The sequence below is a fragment of the Equus quagga genome, chromosome 16, assembly GCF_021613505.1.
Source record: "Equus quagga isolate Etosha38 chromosome 16, UCLA_HA_Equagga_1.0, whole genome shotgun sequence".
Lineage (NCBI taxonomy): Eukaryota > Metazoa > Chordata > Mammalia > Perissodactyla > Equidae > Equus > Equus quagga.
Genome location: NC_060282.1, coordinates 68,685,642 through 68,702,127, shown reverse-complemented (window position 1 = coordinate 68,702,127; position 16,486 = coordinate 68,685,642). Strand labels below are relative to the sequence as shown.

General features: G+C 40.3%; 1 protein-coding gene across 1 annotated transcript in view; it reads left to right on the top strand.

Annotated features, from left to right (window-relative positions):
* Positions 1-16,486, top strand: part of EYA1 (EYA transcriptional coactivator and phosphatase 1) — a 161,141-nt gene that overhangs the window by 75,897 nt on the left and 68,758 nt on the right. Inside the window, exons 10-11 of the mRNA XM_046642243.1 lie at positions 13,445-13,584; positions 14,929-15,012. Coding sequence (XP_046498199.1) covers positions 13,445-13,584; positions 14,929-15,012 — 224 coding nt within the window. The remainder of the gene's footprint in view (positions 1-13,444; positions 13,585-14,928; positions 15,013-16,486) is intronic.

Genomic DNA, 16,486 nt, shown 5'->3' with positions numbered 1-16,486 from the left:
CAGTTCAGCTAATTCATATAAAAACGCACATTGCCAATTGTAAAATGCCTCTCAAATGTAAGAATTCATTTTCTCTACCACTGACATGGTTTTCAACTTCTGCAGTTTATTTTCTATCCCTGACAACGTTTTAAATGTTCTCCCTTGAAGCATTCTAAGAACTTCCTTTCTCGGGAGTATCTTTCCTTTCCAGTTTCCCATTTAGTGTTTTCCCAAAAGTGTCTGTTTCAATATTTTTATTCATCTAATTACCTCCCATGACTCAGCTTTGATATTGACAAAGGTTATTGAGGAAGCACATTTCTCTTGAGATTTATTCCTTAGTCTTGCTATTACATTGCATTCCATTGTTGAAGGCAAAGCAGAAAGCACAGTTTCTTCTCCTGCCACATGTAAATGAGGGTTTGATGATGCTCTTCACCATTCTGTTCACTATTCATTGAGCATCTCTTAATTGCGAAGTCCTCTCAGATTCTGTAGGAATACGGATAGCAAAAGGGTTGTTCCTTGTCCTCAAGAAGCATTTTTTTTGTGAACAGCCAAATCTAATCAAGGTTGAGTTAAAAAAAATGTCCTGCTAGAAGCAACAGCAAAGTGCTCCGGAAGAATGCAGGAACAGAGATTTCTTATGTAAAGCATTTGGAGAAAAAGGCTAATAAAGGAAGTGAAATTTATCCTCAGCCCTGGAAGATGCAAATGAGTGTGGGACAGAGGAGAGGGAAGGGATATTCATTCAAGAAAAGAGAAATAGACCCTTTTAAATGGACTCACTGATGGTGCTGTTTCCATCAGAACTTAAACTATATTTAAATTTCACTGAAGGATGAAAACATTTTTGAGCTGGAAGATCACTTTATGATCATCTTTAAGAACAAGATAACTATGCCCAGAGAGGTGACTGAACAATTCACATCACATAACAACACTAACGTGTTTATACAAAATATGTTAGCATGCGTTATCTTAAATAATCTTTACAGTGGTGCTGTCCTCATTTTACTCTCAAAGAAACTGAAGTCCAGATAACGTCCAGGTAATTATATAAATTACAAGTTGCCAAGCCTGTTCAGATCCTACTGTCTGAACTTGTAGGTTACGCTGTCTGTTATGATGAAATTTGAACTGCTCAATTTTCCATATTCTGTCCTGTAAGTTAAGGAGGCTGTGGAGATGGACCAAAATTTGCAAGATCCACCCTGTCCACAGGTGGACTATCTCCCAAACATTGAAAGGAAGGAAGGTCACCTTGTCGGAGTTAGTGCTGGTTCAGTAATCCATGTAGCTAAGCTTTGGTCCTAGGCTGTTCCTCTCCACTGGCCCCAAACTTCCAGGAGAAGGTGGCAGCCCAACCTCCCCAGGCAGGTGCCCATCAGAGGCTGTGCTGCCTGTCTTTGTCCTCATCCCTGCAAAGCAAGACTTCTGACTTAGAGAAGTGATGCTGTCTCTGAGAAGAGTCAAGTCAGATGTGTGAAGAAGGAGGCAGGTGGAGTGGGAGAAATATCTCAAAGCCCAGAGGAGACCCTGTTCAATCCACTCTTCTACTTTCAACCCTAATATGGCTCACTTTTCTTTCATCATGAAGGGTGAGGTTTACTCCTAGTTCTGTACTGTACGAAATAAACTGAACCCAGAAGATGGAATAAGGAACCAGGTGTATCTGAGTTCTCCTCCTGTCAGACCCTCTCTGAATGAGTATGCAGGCAGACTGATAAGTACTTACCTGCCACACATTCCTTAAGAGAGTGATTAAATAGAATTTTACATGAGGGATCATTGGTGATCATGTGCGTTTTGTGAACCAGGGATGTTCCACATGCCAGGCTGTTAGCTCATTCAACAACAGATATTCACTGAGCTTCTAGTGTGTTCCAGGCACTGTTCTAGACTTGGGACACTCAGCATTGAACAAAATAAGGTCCCTGCCCTCAGGGAGTTTACATTCTACCAGAGGACACAGACAGCAAGTAAATATAAAATGCATCTGGTTGTCAGAAGTACCTGGAAGGATTAAATGGTCTATACAGAGGATAGAGTTAGGGCAGATAAATGATTTCAGAAGAGTGGTCGGGCAGGGTGACATTTTAGCAGACCCAAAAGACATGAGGAGAAAGCCACCTCAATATCTGGGGGAAGAGTGTTCTGGGAGAGGAAACACAGTTCCCAAGGCCAGTGTCGTTGGAGCGTTTTGGGGGAATAGCGTAGTGGGTGAGGGTAGGGAGGTAGAGAGGCCGGATCGTAGCAGGCATGTGGGCTTCCGGAGGACTTTGGATTTCATTTTGAATTAGGTGAGAAGTGTTTTAGCAGAAAAGTGACATGTTGTCATTCCGTTTGAAAAGAACTGCCTGTTTGGGGGCAGAGAAGAGCTGTAGCTGGGCAAGAAGGGGAAGGGGGCGATCTTGTTGGAGGTGATGCCAGTGTTCCGGGTGAGGGGTAGCAGGCCAGGCTCGCGTGCTGGGGGCAGACGTGGGGAAAGTGGTCAGATTTGTAAAGAGACTAGAAAGTAGAGCTACCAGGATTTGTCGATAGATTGACTATGAGGAGTAGAAAGAAAAGAATCATGGATGACACCACAGTTTTTGACCCAACAGCTGGAAAAGGCATTTGCCATTTATTGATATGGGAAAAACAATGGGAAGAGAAAGCGTTGTTGGAGAAATCAGGACTTTTTTTTTTAGCACATGTTAAGTTTTGATGCCTATTAGAGACCCCAGGGGGAGGTGGGGAGTAAGTTGTTGGGTAAATAAGTCTGATGTTCATAGGATAGTTTAGGGCCTACATTTGCAAGTCATCATAAATGCCATTTAAAGCTCATGTGCCTGGATGAGTTGACCAGGGCAGCGAGTGTAAATACAGAAGGGAAGAGAGCCCCGCATTGAGCCCCAGGCCTCACAGCCGAGAACGAGGCCTCCCAGAGGCCAAGGGAAGGAAGTGTTGCAGAAGGAAGGAGCCATCAGCTGTGTACAATGCTGGTGAAAGTTTGAGAAAGATGGAATTTGAGACTTGACCATTGGATTCGATAGGGTGGTGGGGGCAGGGGGCAGTCATTGGTGATCTTGACAAAGTGGGGTGTTGGTGAGAACAGCGTGATTGGTGGGCTCAAAGGGGATGGTAGGAGAGGAAGTTTATGTAGAAGATAGTCACAATTATCTTAGTTATTTTTGCTCTAAACCACAAGGTAATAGAGAAATGGGGCAGAAACTACAGGAAGAAGTTGCAGGTATTTTTTAGGCAAGAAATGCATCCAGCTCGTATGCATATGTGAGTGATCCAGAGAAAGGGGAATGCTGGTTGAAGTAGTGGAGGGGGGCTTGGATCTTAGGCCCAGATGAGGACCTGGCCTTGGGAGCGCAGAAAGATCATCCATCTTAACAAGAGGGAAGGCAGACCGTGCATAGAAAGTACTGGTAGGTGGGTTTATCCAGGCAGAGAGAGTGTAGAGGGCGAGTGCTTCTCTTTCTCAGTGAATGAGCAGCCAGGCTTCTTGCTTGTAGCTGTGAAGCAGACTTGGTCGTGGAAGAGTGGCAGGCTGTCCCGTGCTGTTGTCTCTGACACCCCAGTACTAGTAGATACAGGCAGCCCTCAGCTTCTGTGAGGGCAGGGACTGTCGTCTTGTTCACTTGGATCCCTACTGCTTAGCACGTGGCCTGGCACTGAGAAGGTGTTCTGTCTTCCCACGTCACCCTCAGGAGCTCATGCTTCACTGGCTTGGGGATTTGTGATAACACAGGCAGGACCAGCTATGGTGTTTGTGGGCCCTAGTGCACAATGGAAATGCACGCCCGTTGTTCACAAGTAAAGAATTTCAAGACAGCACAGCAGAGCATGAAACTAAGTGCAGGACCCATCTGAGCACGTGGCTGTGAGACTGAACAGATCACACATCCACAAAGCTGACCTGGTACACAGGTGCCAGTGGAATCTGATCAAACACGGCTGAAGGTCAGCAGACCCAGGGGCGCTGGCTGGGGGTACTGCTCCCTGAGAAGGAAGCATTACGTATTTACCTCTCTGTCAAAAGCTTAAGAAAGAAAGATCGAATCCAAACAGAAGCTGCGCCCTTCACAGATTGACAGGGATGCACGCATAGGAGTGTTCTAAGAAAGTGAGCAGAAAAGAGCTATTTAGAAAATTTCACTGGTGGCGTCTCCTGAGTCAGAATTCCACCGAGTCACGGTGGTGGGAAGGGAAGGTGGGAAAAAGTGAAACTCAGCACTATGGGAGGTTGCAGTCCATTCTCAGGGTACCTGTGGCATTAAAGACCATTTAAAAAAAATAAGAAAATCCTCCCCATTCATTCCCCAAACTCTGTAGTGAAGGGCACAATATAAATGAAAGCTTAGATCCGGTGCCAGGATAAGATGACCTATTTCGTAGCTGCTTTGAGTTGATTTGTTTCAAAGACTGTTTTTAAAAACAGTATATAAAGACCTTTTTAAAGAAGTTTTCCAACACTGTTCCCCTTTTGTTGGGGGAAAAAAAGCAAGTTATCGGAATCAATGTGTGCATATGCATACTTTCTCTATTATGAGCATTTGTGTTCTGTCACGAGAATTCAGGCATGAAGTTTAGGCCACCCCTGGAATTTCTTTAGAGTTTTGAGAATAATAGGAATTTCAGTTTTCAACGCTGAGGATCTCCGACTATAGAGGTTGATGCCAGGCAGCCTTTTCCCCAACTGCCTTACGGCAGAGGAGAATCCGTTCTACAAGACGTTGTCAGAAGACTGGAGGTGGGCCTGGTAAGGAATATTTGTCAGATTCAGTTGTTGGAGGTCACTGTAAGTCAAGGAAAATCTAAGTGTTCAGTGTGAAAGGTTGTATGTGCCCCTTTTCCATTTGCCCTTTCACCTAACTTTCCTAAATCTCCTGGAGAGTGAACAGCTTGACAGTGGCAGGCCTTTGAATTTTCCTTTTCTCAGAAACATAGCTTAGCTCATCACTGAGTGTCACTGATGTGCTTGCCTGCTCAGGTAGTTTGTGACTGTGTCCTCCAGGTTCAGTCAGCTGCAAAGAGCCAAATAAAAAGGTGTCCCCGAGGCCACACACCTGGAACAGTGCCCATCTTACAGCGGTTTCATTAGGCGTGGTGCCTGCACCGAGCCCTTCTGTTAGAGAGGAGAACACAAAATCACTCCCAGGATGTATGTCTGGTGCCTGTATCTTACCCAAGGAGACGCTGTAATCTGTTTTGCATGTCAAGTTACTGTGTTCATGAGAAAAACAAAATCTTATCCTCTTCTGTCTTGTTCGCCTATTCAAGGTAGATACATTCTGATAGCACCGTGGCTCAACACCCTTACCACCTGGGATGGGGCCTTTAAAAAAGTACATATTAAATTCCTTTTCTGCTTGTTATCAATTCCAAAAAAACGAGCACTTCGTTCTCCAGTTGGGTCAGCAAGATGTTTCACTTATTATCTTTACCACACAATTTTAACTCAATGTTTGCAACAGTTTGAAAGAAGTGATATCAGGGGCCAGCTTTGTGGTGTAGTGGTTAAGTTCAGCATGCTCCACTTTGACAGCCCGGGTTTGTGGGTTCATATCCCAGGCACAGACCTACACCACTCATCAGCCATGCTGTGGCAGCAACCTACATATAAAGTGGAGGAAGATTGGCACAGATGTTAGCTCAGGGCTAATCTTCCTCAGAAAAAAAAAAAAAATTTAAAAAGAAGCATTATCATCCAGAGAAGTCAGACAACAGTCACTTCCTTGAATTTTGTAGTCCTAACAGAGTCACTTACTTGAATCTATTAGCAACCCACAATTACTTGAATGACTACAGTTTTATGCCCCCATAAGCCTAATCCGTTTTGTAAATAAAGTTATTGAAACACAGCTGTACTCCTCTGTTAACTTATTGTCTGTGGTTGCTTTTGCTCTATAAGGACAGAGTTGAGTCATTGCAACAGAGATCATATGGCCCACAAAGCCTAAGATGTTTATTATCTGACTCTATCGAAAAATGTGCTGACCCCTGCATTAGAGTTTACAAATAAACAAAAGGAGACTTAAAGTTAAATAGTGTGGGCAAGTCAGCCCCACGCCTCACCACGACCTGTGTGAGCCATACCCCACCCTCCCACCAGTCGGTTTCACTGCCGCTGCCTCTCACGGTGTAGCTGGTTGAGAGAATTTCTGGGTAATTTTGATGAAATGCGGTTTTCACCTTGTGTGTTGATTACAGAACCCATCCCTGGATTGAGATGCAATCCCTTATTTCCTTATTTCCCTTAAAGTAATCAGACTCAGTTATACAAAGCAGTTTTACCCCATAGGAAAACCAATTTAAAAAATTATAAACAGAAACATACCCAGTGGATGTATAGGATTCTCTTGGCCAGCAGCATCAAGCGGGTTCCATCTGCCTCCCTGTGGGACATGCCAGGGGGACCTTGATAGCCTGTCCTCATTGATTCAGAATTAACCTCTCTACATTCTTTCTTTCAATCTTCCTGATTTTGACTTGATATGACGCCTTTTAAGATGACTTTTACATATACATGTTGCTTTTCAGCTTCTCAAAGTTCGGGGGTCCCTCAGTGTCAGTTGCCATCTGGCATCTTCTTCATACTCGCTGGTATAATTGTCCCATGTACTTTAAGGCTTGAGTTTCAAACATGATAATTTCTGCTCTTAGGGAAGTAATCCACCCTGTTCTTTTTATCTGAGTCCCCCTGTAGCAGCAAATAGAATATAATTATTGTTTACCATGTCTCTGGCTCAGTAAATTCAGATCATCTTTATAAGGATTTCCCAAGCAGCTCTGCACTTCATTTTGTAATCTGTACTGTCTTAGCAGAGATTCAGAGTCTAGCTAGAGATAGGAGCCCCCCTGGCCTCAACCCACCGTCATTATACATGTGACAAGAGCTTCCTCTCCACAAGGAGTCCGGTTACTAATTGTGTTTCAGGGGAGCAGTCTTTCACCTCACTTAGACTTAGAAATGAGCAAGGAGGGCCTCCATCCTCCCAAAACACAGAGAAGGGGGCCCACAGGAACCCCGTGTTCCTCTTCCTTTACAACTACTGCCTTTACAAATACCAGGCTTGGAAAAGTGCCTGCAAATATTGAAAAGGGGTTAAAACTTTTATATAAATCAATAAAGGAATATAAAAAATTGGCAAAGGATTTGGACAGTTCATAGAAGGAAATAAAATTTTCAAGCACATATATGCAAGTATCTCCAACATCCCCCAGTTAGAATCACACACTCTGATTCTTCACCTAATAAAATAGCGACAACTTCTTTAAAACAGCGACAGTCAGTGTGTGGCTGTGGTAAAAGTGACAGAATTTCTATTGCTACTATCCTTTTGAGAACTATTAGGCAATATGTATAAGAAAGTAGGTAACGTGTTGAGGGAGTCATGAGAAATGAAACTGGTGAAGGAGTTTGGACTGGATACAGGAGCCAGTAAACCCTGATGGTTTCTGAAAGTTGGAGTTGGCCAAGGTATTTAGATAGATTAGTCTAAAGGTGACTAAGAGAGAAAGACCAATAAGTAACAGTTAGAAAGACAGGGTAAATATTGTGCCTCCGTAAATAATAGAACTTTAAAGCTAAGTAACCTAGGCTGTGTCCTCAATTTGACAAACAAAGAGAATGAGGACTGAAAAATATGGAGGTCACTTATGCAAGTCTCAAGTAGGAGTTAAGACCTCAGAGGAACTAAAGGAACCACAGGGACCTAGGCGAAATCTTCTGAATTCCAGTGCTCTGTTCTTCTTTTCAATATTGAAGGACTTATGGAACTCTTTGATAGTATTTACAAGTGTAGAATTTTAATGATCTTATGTAGATTTTAATATTTTATGATTGAATATGTAAACATTAACTTTTAAATAAGCTTTAAAAATAATTGCAGCTATTTCCCATTTGTAAATATTTTGACTAGCTAGTAGAAATAATTAGGTAATCCTCATAGATTTAATAGAGTAAGAGCTAAACTTGAGAAACACTTGTTCTATCAATTATCCATTTTTTTAATGTCTTTGCATTCTAGACTCAGTATAAAAAACTACTGCCACCAGATTCTGCCCTGAAAGAGTGAGAATGATGGATATTTGCTGAAAATGATTCAATCAAATTATTTATTGTCTACTGCAAACATAAATAATTGCAAAAATTGTATAATCCTATAGTAGAGATAAAAGTAATTTCAAAAGAGGAACCAGGAATTAATTAGAGAATTCACAAAAAAGATACTTGAGTTTGATCTTTAGGGGTTAATAGGAATTTCACAGACAGATCAGAGGAGTGCATAAGAGTTCAGAAAAACATTCTAAGAAAAGGGAACGTTATGTTCAAAGGCGTGAAACAGCATGGCACTTTCAGAGAACGAAGATAATTAGGTGTGTCTTTCTGAAGTGCAGACTATGAAGGGGAGAAAGCAGTTAGAGAGAAGGTTGTCAGAGCGTGATTCATTGGGACTTTTTCAACTTGGCTAACATCATAGAATGCTAGTGCCATGCACGGTTCTAAGTACCTTTAAATGTATGTTAGTTTCATTTTCTCTCACATATTCCCACTTTACAGATAGTGAAACCGAGTCATAGAAAAGGTAAATAACTTTCACAAAGCCATACTACTGATAAGTAGTGGGGTCATGATTTGAAATGTGGCAGTTGAGTCCGCAGCTCAATGTCCTGTAATCTACACTGTCCTCTTTTTCACACAGGGAGTTTGGAGTGTTGGAGGGTTTTAAAGCCCTCTGTCACAGTGGCGCATATGACAGTTTAAAGGCTGTAGTAGCAAGCTTGGAAACAGCCTACTGTAAGAATTGAGGCAAAGAATGATGAGGGCCTGAACTTAGAACAAAAGTATTTAGGGGGTAAAAGCCATAGGACTTAGTCTTGATTTGATGGAGCCTGTAAGGAATTTCTGGCTTAGAAAACTGGGTAGATCTTGGTACCATTAATGAGACTTGCTAACAAAGAAGGAGGATTCAGTTTGGGACAACTTTAGTTGTGGTGTCCATGGCATATTCAGATACAGAGGTCTAGAAAACAGTGGGATATTCAGGTCAAGAGATCAGAAGGTAGAGCTTTAGAATGGTTACTTAAGGGTGTTTGAAAACCTACTCACCAATGCTACCAACCACTGAGAGCCTCTGCTGAGATAAGAGGACCATAAAGGAAACTCTAGCGCACTGCTACTCAAAATAGAGTCCACAACTGGCTGCCTATCCACCAGTTGTTTATTTCTAGTCCATGATAACTTCAGGGATGTACTTCAGAATGTAAGCAACTTTGTCACTAAGAACACTGTTTACTTTAGCTGACTTTTAAAAAAAAATCTTAGCAAGACTTTTTGATGAAGGAAGCGTTGCATTGCATCCTGATGCCAACTCCTTATTTTGTCCCAGAGCAGCACTTTCAGTGTCACCGATGGAGACAAGACTAACAGTTAAGCTTCGGGCAGAGGAAGAGGTCTCCAAAGAGACTGAGAAGAAATAGTGTGAGTGGTAGGATGAGAAGCAGAAGGAAGGGAAGTCAGGTTCTTCTAATGGTACATAGTTTAAAGGAGCAACAGCACAGCCACAAAGGTGTCAAATAAGAGTGAGGACTAAAAAACAATTATTAGATTTGACCATTATAGGGTCATCAGCAACATTTTAGGAGTTTTAACCCAGACTTACTCCTCTACCTTCTGCTGTCTCATTTTTATCCCACCGATATACCTAACAAATACTTCTCAAATCTGTACTTTCAACATGTGTACTAAACACCTCTTTGGCTCTGAAATACTCTTGGATTCACTCTTCATTTTACTTTATCTCTTGGCCAATCTGAAGTTATTGATCCCTATCTCCTTCCTGAAATATTCTTTCCTCCACACACCCCACCCATCTTCCTCTGCCCATCCCTTCTACACACACTGTGTGTCTTTAATTACACTCATTTCTTTAATTATATTATACCTGGCATTAATTTCCAAGCCTAAACCCAGCCCACATTTCTTCTCTGAGTGTCAGAGCAATCTAACAGGCTACTGGACATCTTTACTTGAATGCCCATAGACTCTTAAAGTTCAATATGTCCAAAGCTGAACCTGAATTCTTACCTACACTCTTCCCTATAACCCCTTTTTCTTCCTACGTCCCATACCTTGTATTACAATCTGCATGAGCATTATCTTTGACTTCCTCCTCCTACCTTATTCAGTTAGTTATTGGTTTTACCTTCTAATGACACTTCAAATCTGTAACTCTCCCTTCTCCCCACTATCTGCATCCGCACCACCATCATCCCTCACCTGGATTATTGAATTATCCTCTTGGATGGTCTCCCTTTCCCAGTCTTCACTTGCCTCCAATACCCTCACCAGATTGGAGCTAGAGTCATCTATCTAAAATGTAAATTTGATTGCATCACTCTCTCGTTGAATTCTTTGCCTGCCGCCCCAGCCTCATCTCTCTACTCTTCCTCCAGAGATTCAGGTCAGATTGATTTTTTTTCAGTTCTTCAGCATGCTCTCTGTCTCTGCACCTTCACACATGCTCGTGTGCCTGCCTGGAGCATATTTACATTCCCTTTTTACTAGTGAGCTTGTCTTCCATCTTCAGGAAACTTCCATACCCCTGTAAATTTGAGTTATGTGGACTCTCTCTGTGGTCTCCTAGCATTCCTCCTTTCCCTTGTCATAACCCTTTCCACATTGTTTTGTGATCTCCTTTTTTTCCATCAGTCGGTGCTTTCCTTTGAATTTTAAGCTCCAAGAAGGCAGGAACCATATCCATTTAGTACATCATTATACTTCAAGCTCCAAGTACAGTGCCTAGAACAGTGTGAACATTCAATCAATGTTTGCTAAATGATGTGAACGCTCTTCTGAGTTCTTTCACATCCATTATCTTAGCAGGGGTAAAGTTGAACAGTTTGAAGAGGATTTTAACGAAACCTGAGATGTTGGTGGATTAGAAGATTAAATTATTTGTTGAGTTGTTTTGCACTAGTAGGAGGAAGGAGAAGTTAGAGGCAGGAGAGGAGGTTAGGAGAGTAGAAGGATTTAATTCCACCTCATAGAACAAAGAGGAAGAGATTTGTATAAAACTAGCTTGCATCGTTTAAATTTCATCTTCCTTCTAATAAATTGAGGCCTGTAAGGTAGGTTTGTGTGTGTGTGTTGTGTGTGTGTTAATATTTAACGGTGTCAGATTGTCCATGTTTTAGGGCTTTTTATCTCTACCTGGAAAAACTTTAGATAACATGATTTAAAAATCTTCCTGTATGCTTTGCTCATTGAATTTGTTTTCTTTGAGGGGAGGTTTACAGAAGTGAGTAATCAATTTAATTATAGCTTTGCTATTTCCAAAACAAATTGAGATGGAATATATTTTTAAAGATTGAATGGGGTTTTTAGAGCCGGGATAAAGAAGTAAACACCAAGAAATAAAGGAATGGGCAATCAATAGGAAGATATCTAGGCTAAGAAAACCTAGGTAAGATAAGTTACTTTGAGGACAAAATTAACTCTAAACTATCTGGAAGTCAAGGCAAAAGACGGAATGTGATAGATACATCGCTTGATGTCTTTTGGCTTCTTCTCAAATATGAACTTCCAAAAGCAGGAGAGCTCGCAATTGAAGATAGACTTTGCAGTCAACTGCTTGAAGTACAGGTCGAATTTGATGCCAGCTGTGCCGGTTGCAAAGTGACTGCTTCATTTTGAAACTTTTCAGAAGATTGATATGTGTCCTGTCTCGGATGGTGGCTATATTCTGTATGGAGATGTAGATTGCAGAGTATTTAAAGAAAAGGAAGGCCAAGACTTTTTTCTCAAAATACAAGTTTGAATCCATTGAGCTGCTTAAAAACTTGGAGCTCCTAATTCTCTGTAAAATATGGAAAAGAGAAGCTTCATTTGGAAGATCTTGAGGAGAGGATGCACAGTCATCTCCCTCTGCAAGCAAAGGATCTAATGTAGATTTCGAGATTTTGGCTTAACTCTGACCAGCCAGCACTGTATTCTAACAGTTCTACAAAACAAGCTAGCTCAAAAATGCTTCCCCAATAATTACCTAAACTGACCATTGAGCGGAGTTGTTTTGAACTTTGTGGCCGTAATTAACTAATAGGCTTGTAAGTCATTAAGGTGGTTTCTAGGTATGAGGATCATGTGTCCCGTTTCTATGAGGAAGTTCGCCATCTTGTGTGCTGTGGCAGAGGGCATGAAAAAGTCTCATCTAAAAGTGCTAGGAATCTGTTTAGGTTTTAAGGTTAAACAGGAGGTAAAGGCTGTTTCATCTGATTTAGAAATGGAATTTACTCCGTCAAAGTCCATCTGATCTACCTTGACTCAAGGCTTAAAATTGGAGGTGATACTGTGACCGCATGGTTTGACACATGGCTGGCCTTGTTGGTAGAGTCAAGGCTGATAGCACATTAATGAAGGTTAGCAGGTCTTCACCCATTCTCCATCGTTTTCTGTTTGGTGAAATGTAACATCAACAATGTCTCAGTAAGAATAATCATTCCTCATATTAGATTGGGAGATTCCAACCCATACCAAGTAGAGAAATCTGGCAGAGAGTTCTGTGGGGAGAGACAGCACAGTGGCTCAGCTGGAGTTTGGGAAGGTGGAGATTGTCTGATGAGTGAACTGGATGAACGGAGAAAAAACCATATTAAGGGGAGAGTAAGTGGTTTTGGGTTCATTCTGGAAACAGGCTAAGAATCTCTCCCCAACCTCACAACCACTGCCCAGCCATTCCTCTGTCCTGGTTGGGGGTTGTCCTTTATTTTGTGGTTTCTGTGTGATTATTTCCATGGTTTCTCTGAGGTACCCCAATGAATAATTTTAATATGCTGCCTGTTTGGGATTTGGGGTTCAAAAAGACCAAGACACAGGAAGAACCTGTGATGTCTGCTGTGCAGAGTATGGGCATTGCCCATGCATCTGCTCTCCTTATTGATCACTCCCTTGTTCTCACAGAAAATGAGGGAGAAAATGAAGATTTTAAATTTTCAAAGAAAAATCTGCCTGGTGATTCAGTTTTCCTTACCCCAGAGCTGATTTTTCTTTTCATTTCTTTCCTTGAACCAGAGCCTTTTCTTAAGTTGGGAAGACGAATGTGTGGACATCTCAGTATGGCCAGGTGCTGTTGGTGGAATGAAAGAGGCAAATGTGGAAGTGGGGATGGAGGCACACTGTCTAATCATAGAGAACCACAAAGAAAATCTAGGCACCTTAGTACATCCTGTTGTCTCTCACCCTCAATTAAATTTTAGTTATTTCTGATCACACATTCCTTCAAAACAAGTCTTTAAAATGAAGTATCTCATAAATTATTTACCAATGCAAGTAACAGGTAATATAGAATTTGAGGAGAATAAAATGTACTTTACTCTTCAAACTTCCCTATGAATTAAAACAAGGTTAATCTCGGCACCATGGTGATAGAACCAAGAGATGAAAGGCCTTCCCGTATTTCCACAGAGTACAGTACAATCCACAGCCCAGCAACACCCATTAAAGATTCAGATTCCGATCGATTGCGTCGAGGTTCAGATGGGAAGTCACGTGGACGGGGCCGAAGAAACAATAATCCTTCACCTCCCCCGGATTCTGATCTTGAGGTATGTCATTGTCGATACCCAAGTAAATAACAAGGTGTCTCGTAGCTAAATGGTGATTCTGTATACCTGCTATGTAAATGACAGGGATCAGGGTCTCTAAATGCTTTAGTTACTGCCTTCTTTTCCATATTAACTATAAGTAAAGCACTTTTTCTCTTTTCCATATGAATTATAGGTAAAGCAATTATTTGTTTTCTCTTCCACTTTATATAGTAAAGCACCTGTTTATGTCAAAGAAAATATAATAAATTGTATAGTTCTGCTTGAACAAAATTCTCTTGTACTGCTCTATATGATTGCCATTTCAATTAAGTAAGTGTTGTGCTAAAAATGCTTAGTCAAATCCACTTTGAAATTAAAGACACACTTATGTATGCTGAGACGGGAAAACCTGGAATGTTCTAAGCTGAACTGGTAATCATCTTATGAGCCATGTTTTGGTGGAGTTCAAAAGCAGGAGGGATTAAATAAAATCTTAAAAGGTAGGAGATTTCATAGGCTTGAATCCACTGCAATTAAGTTGCTGGGTTTTGCCAAAGTGAAATCTGATGGGGGAAAACATGATTATTTTGGCTGAAAAGAGGAAAATTTTCCAGCAGAACCTATGTGTGTGAATATGTACCGGTGCAAGAGGGAATGGGAAGGAGAAAAGCAGGACTTAGAGGCCCTTGTGGTATCTCAAAGCCCTTTTTGAAATGAGTTCCTTCAAATTCCAAATACCCCAAGTGTATGTCAAGAGCATGTGTGATGTGTCCGCCTAGATTGTTAACTATCTGTCATCTGAAGAAAATGGGGCAGGGACAATCTATAACCCATCCGTTTGATACCAACCCAATAGGTACATAAGGTGAATAGATATGTACAGTTTTAGTTTTTATTTGCCGTTTTTTAATACTTCGCTTGATGAGACTAAAACATAAGATTAGTTATTTTAACCCTTCTTAATGGACAGAGAGCAGAGATAAGGAAAAGCTAAACTGAGTGATTTTTAATTGATTGTCCCTCTCTGTCTCAGAAGTTCAAACAGACCCACTTTAGCTCATTTGTCATTTCTTCAGAACTAAGACTGACAAGCTACTGCAGAATAGAAAGGATGCATATTATTATTTCTTTCCTCTATTTATATCATTGTTGCTAACATAATTATCCTCTTGTACCTTGTCTGAGGTTATATCTGAGAAAAGTTGGGAGATATTCTTTGGAACAGTTGGGTTTAAAAAAAATTAGTAAATTCAGATTTTTCATTTGTCACCCATTTCAAGATGAACTTTTCATGTTGAAGTTAACTGAATAAAGGGTTCTCGGCCGAGGGAAAGACACATTGATGTGGTTCTTCCTTTGTAGAGAGTGTTCATCTGGGACTTGGACGAGACAATCATTGTTTTCCATTCCTTGCTTACTGGGTCCTACGCCAACAGATATGGGAGGGTGAGTACCAAGAGGCATCAGTTTTTAATTTCTTTAGGGTAAATATGCCTAGAATTGAAGTTTTTGTCCAAATGGGAATGCAGTATAACTTTAAATAATAAATTTAAAATTCAAAAAGGAAAATAACTTGATTTATTGATGTAGTCAAATATATATGTAAGGCAAAAACATACGAATGAACAAAAGGAGATTTTTGTAGGTCCTTAAAAATGAGATAAACTTTGTGCAACTAAATTCCTTCTTATTTCAGACCCCAATGAATAAAAGTGATTGAATGCTATTCTAGGATGAAATATTCAATTATATAGATGACATAGAAAGAGCTTTTGTATTGTATTTTTTTATTTGCCCCACTTTTTTATTCTCTTGATTACCAACGTATTCAATGGAGCAAATATTTTACTTGCTATTGTCTTCAGTGATTAGCAGTGTTAATATTTTTATTTTCAAAGCACCTATTATGATTGTCTTTATAAGTCCCTTTGCTATAGGGCTAAATTTACATGAATGGTATGTAAAATTGGGCCTCTGAATGACAATAGACCAGCACATCCATGTTTGACTTGTTACAATACTTTTCTTGGTGTTGTAGGTAGAGAATAATATTACAGACCACCTTCCATGAGTAGAACTTCAGTTTCAATGTTCTGCATTTGGATTTCCCCAAATTGGAAATTCTTTTGGAAATTCTTTTTGATATATTGCTTGGTGGTTTCATAAGCGTTTCCTACACAAAAATCATGTTATTTAAAGTGGCTTTAGGTAATTTCTGAAATTACCCTGTGAATATGATATTTCTCATTTTTTTCATCTTTAAAGAAATAATATTACAAGTCTTAGATCCTTGAAGCTATTGGTTTGGAGCCTTAGGAACTGAATTTTTGTTACTTGGTGACTCCATGTGTTGATCATAATTAAGTGTTAAAATTTATACCCATAAAATTTGCATATTCTCATTACAGATTGTATCCAGGTATTCGTTCTTTCGATAAATATATATTGAGTGCCTGATCTGTAGGTACAGTCTTGAGGTGACAGTAGGGGAGTTGTCAGTTGAGCTTCACAGTACAGCTTTTCTTCTCATAACCCTAAAGATACACCTAATCCAAAAAGGCTGGGAAAATGCACATTTGTAAGAGCAAGAGTATTTCACCATTTGAATTTCTATTTAGAAATAAGCTATCTATAAAACACAGTGTGCCCCATCTTATTGTTAAACCAATTTTCTATGAGAAGAAGACAACAAAAATACAGATTATAAAAAATAAAGCCATAGAATTAATCATTCAGAGAAAGTCTCTACTTTGTGGCTAGAACATAAGAGGGATTCAATAAATATTAGCTGCCTTGTTTTTTGTATTACTCCTTCTATTAATGCTATTTACTATCCCTATTTCTACAAAAACTGCTACTTACAGAACTAATGAAAGATTAATACCTGAAACCTCAATGTGTTAGTAGGAATGTAGTTCGT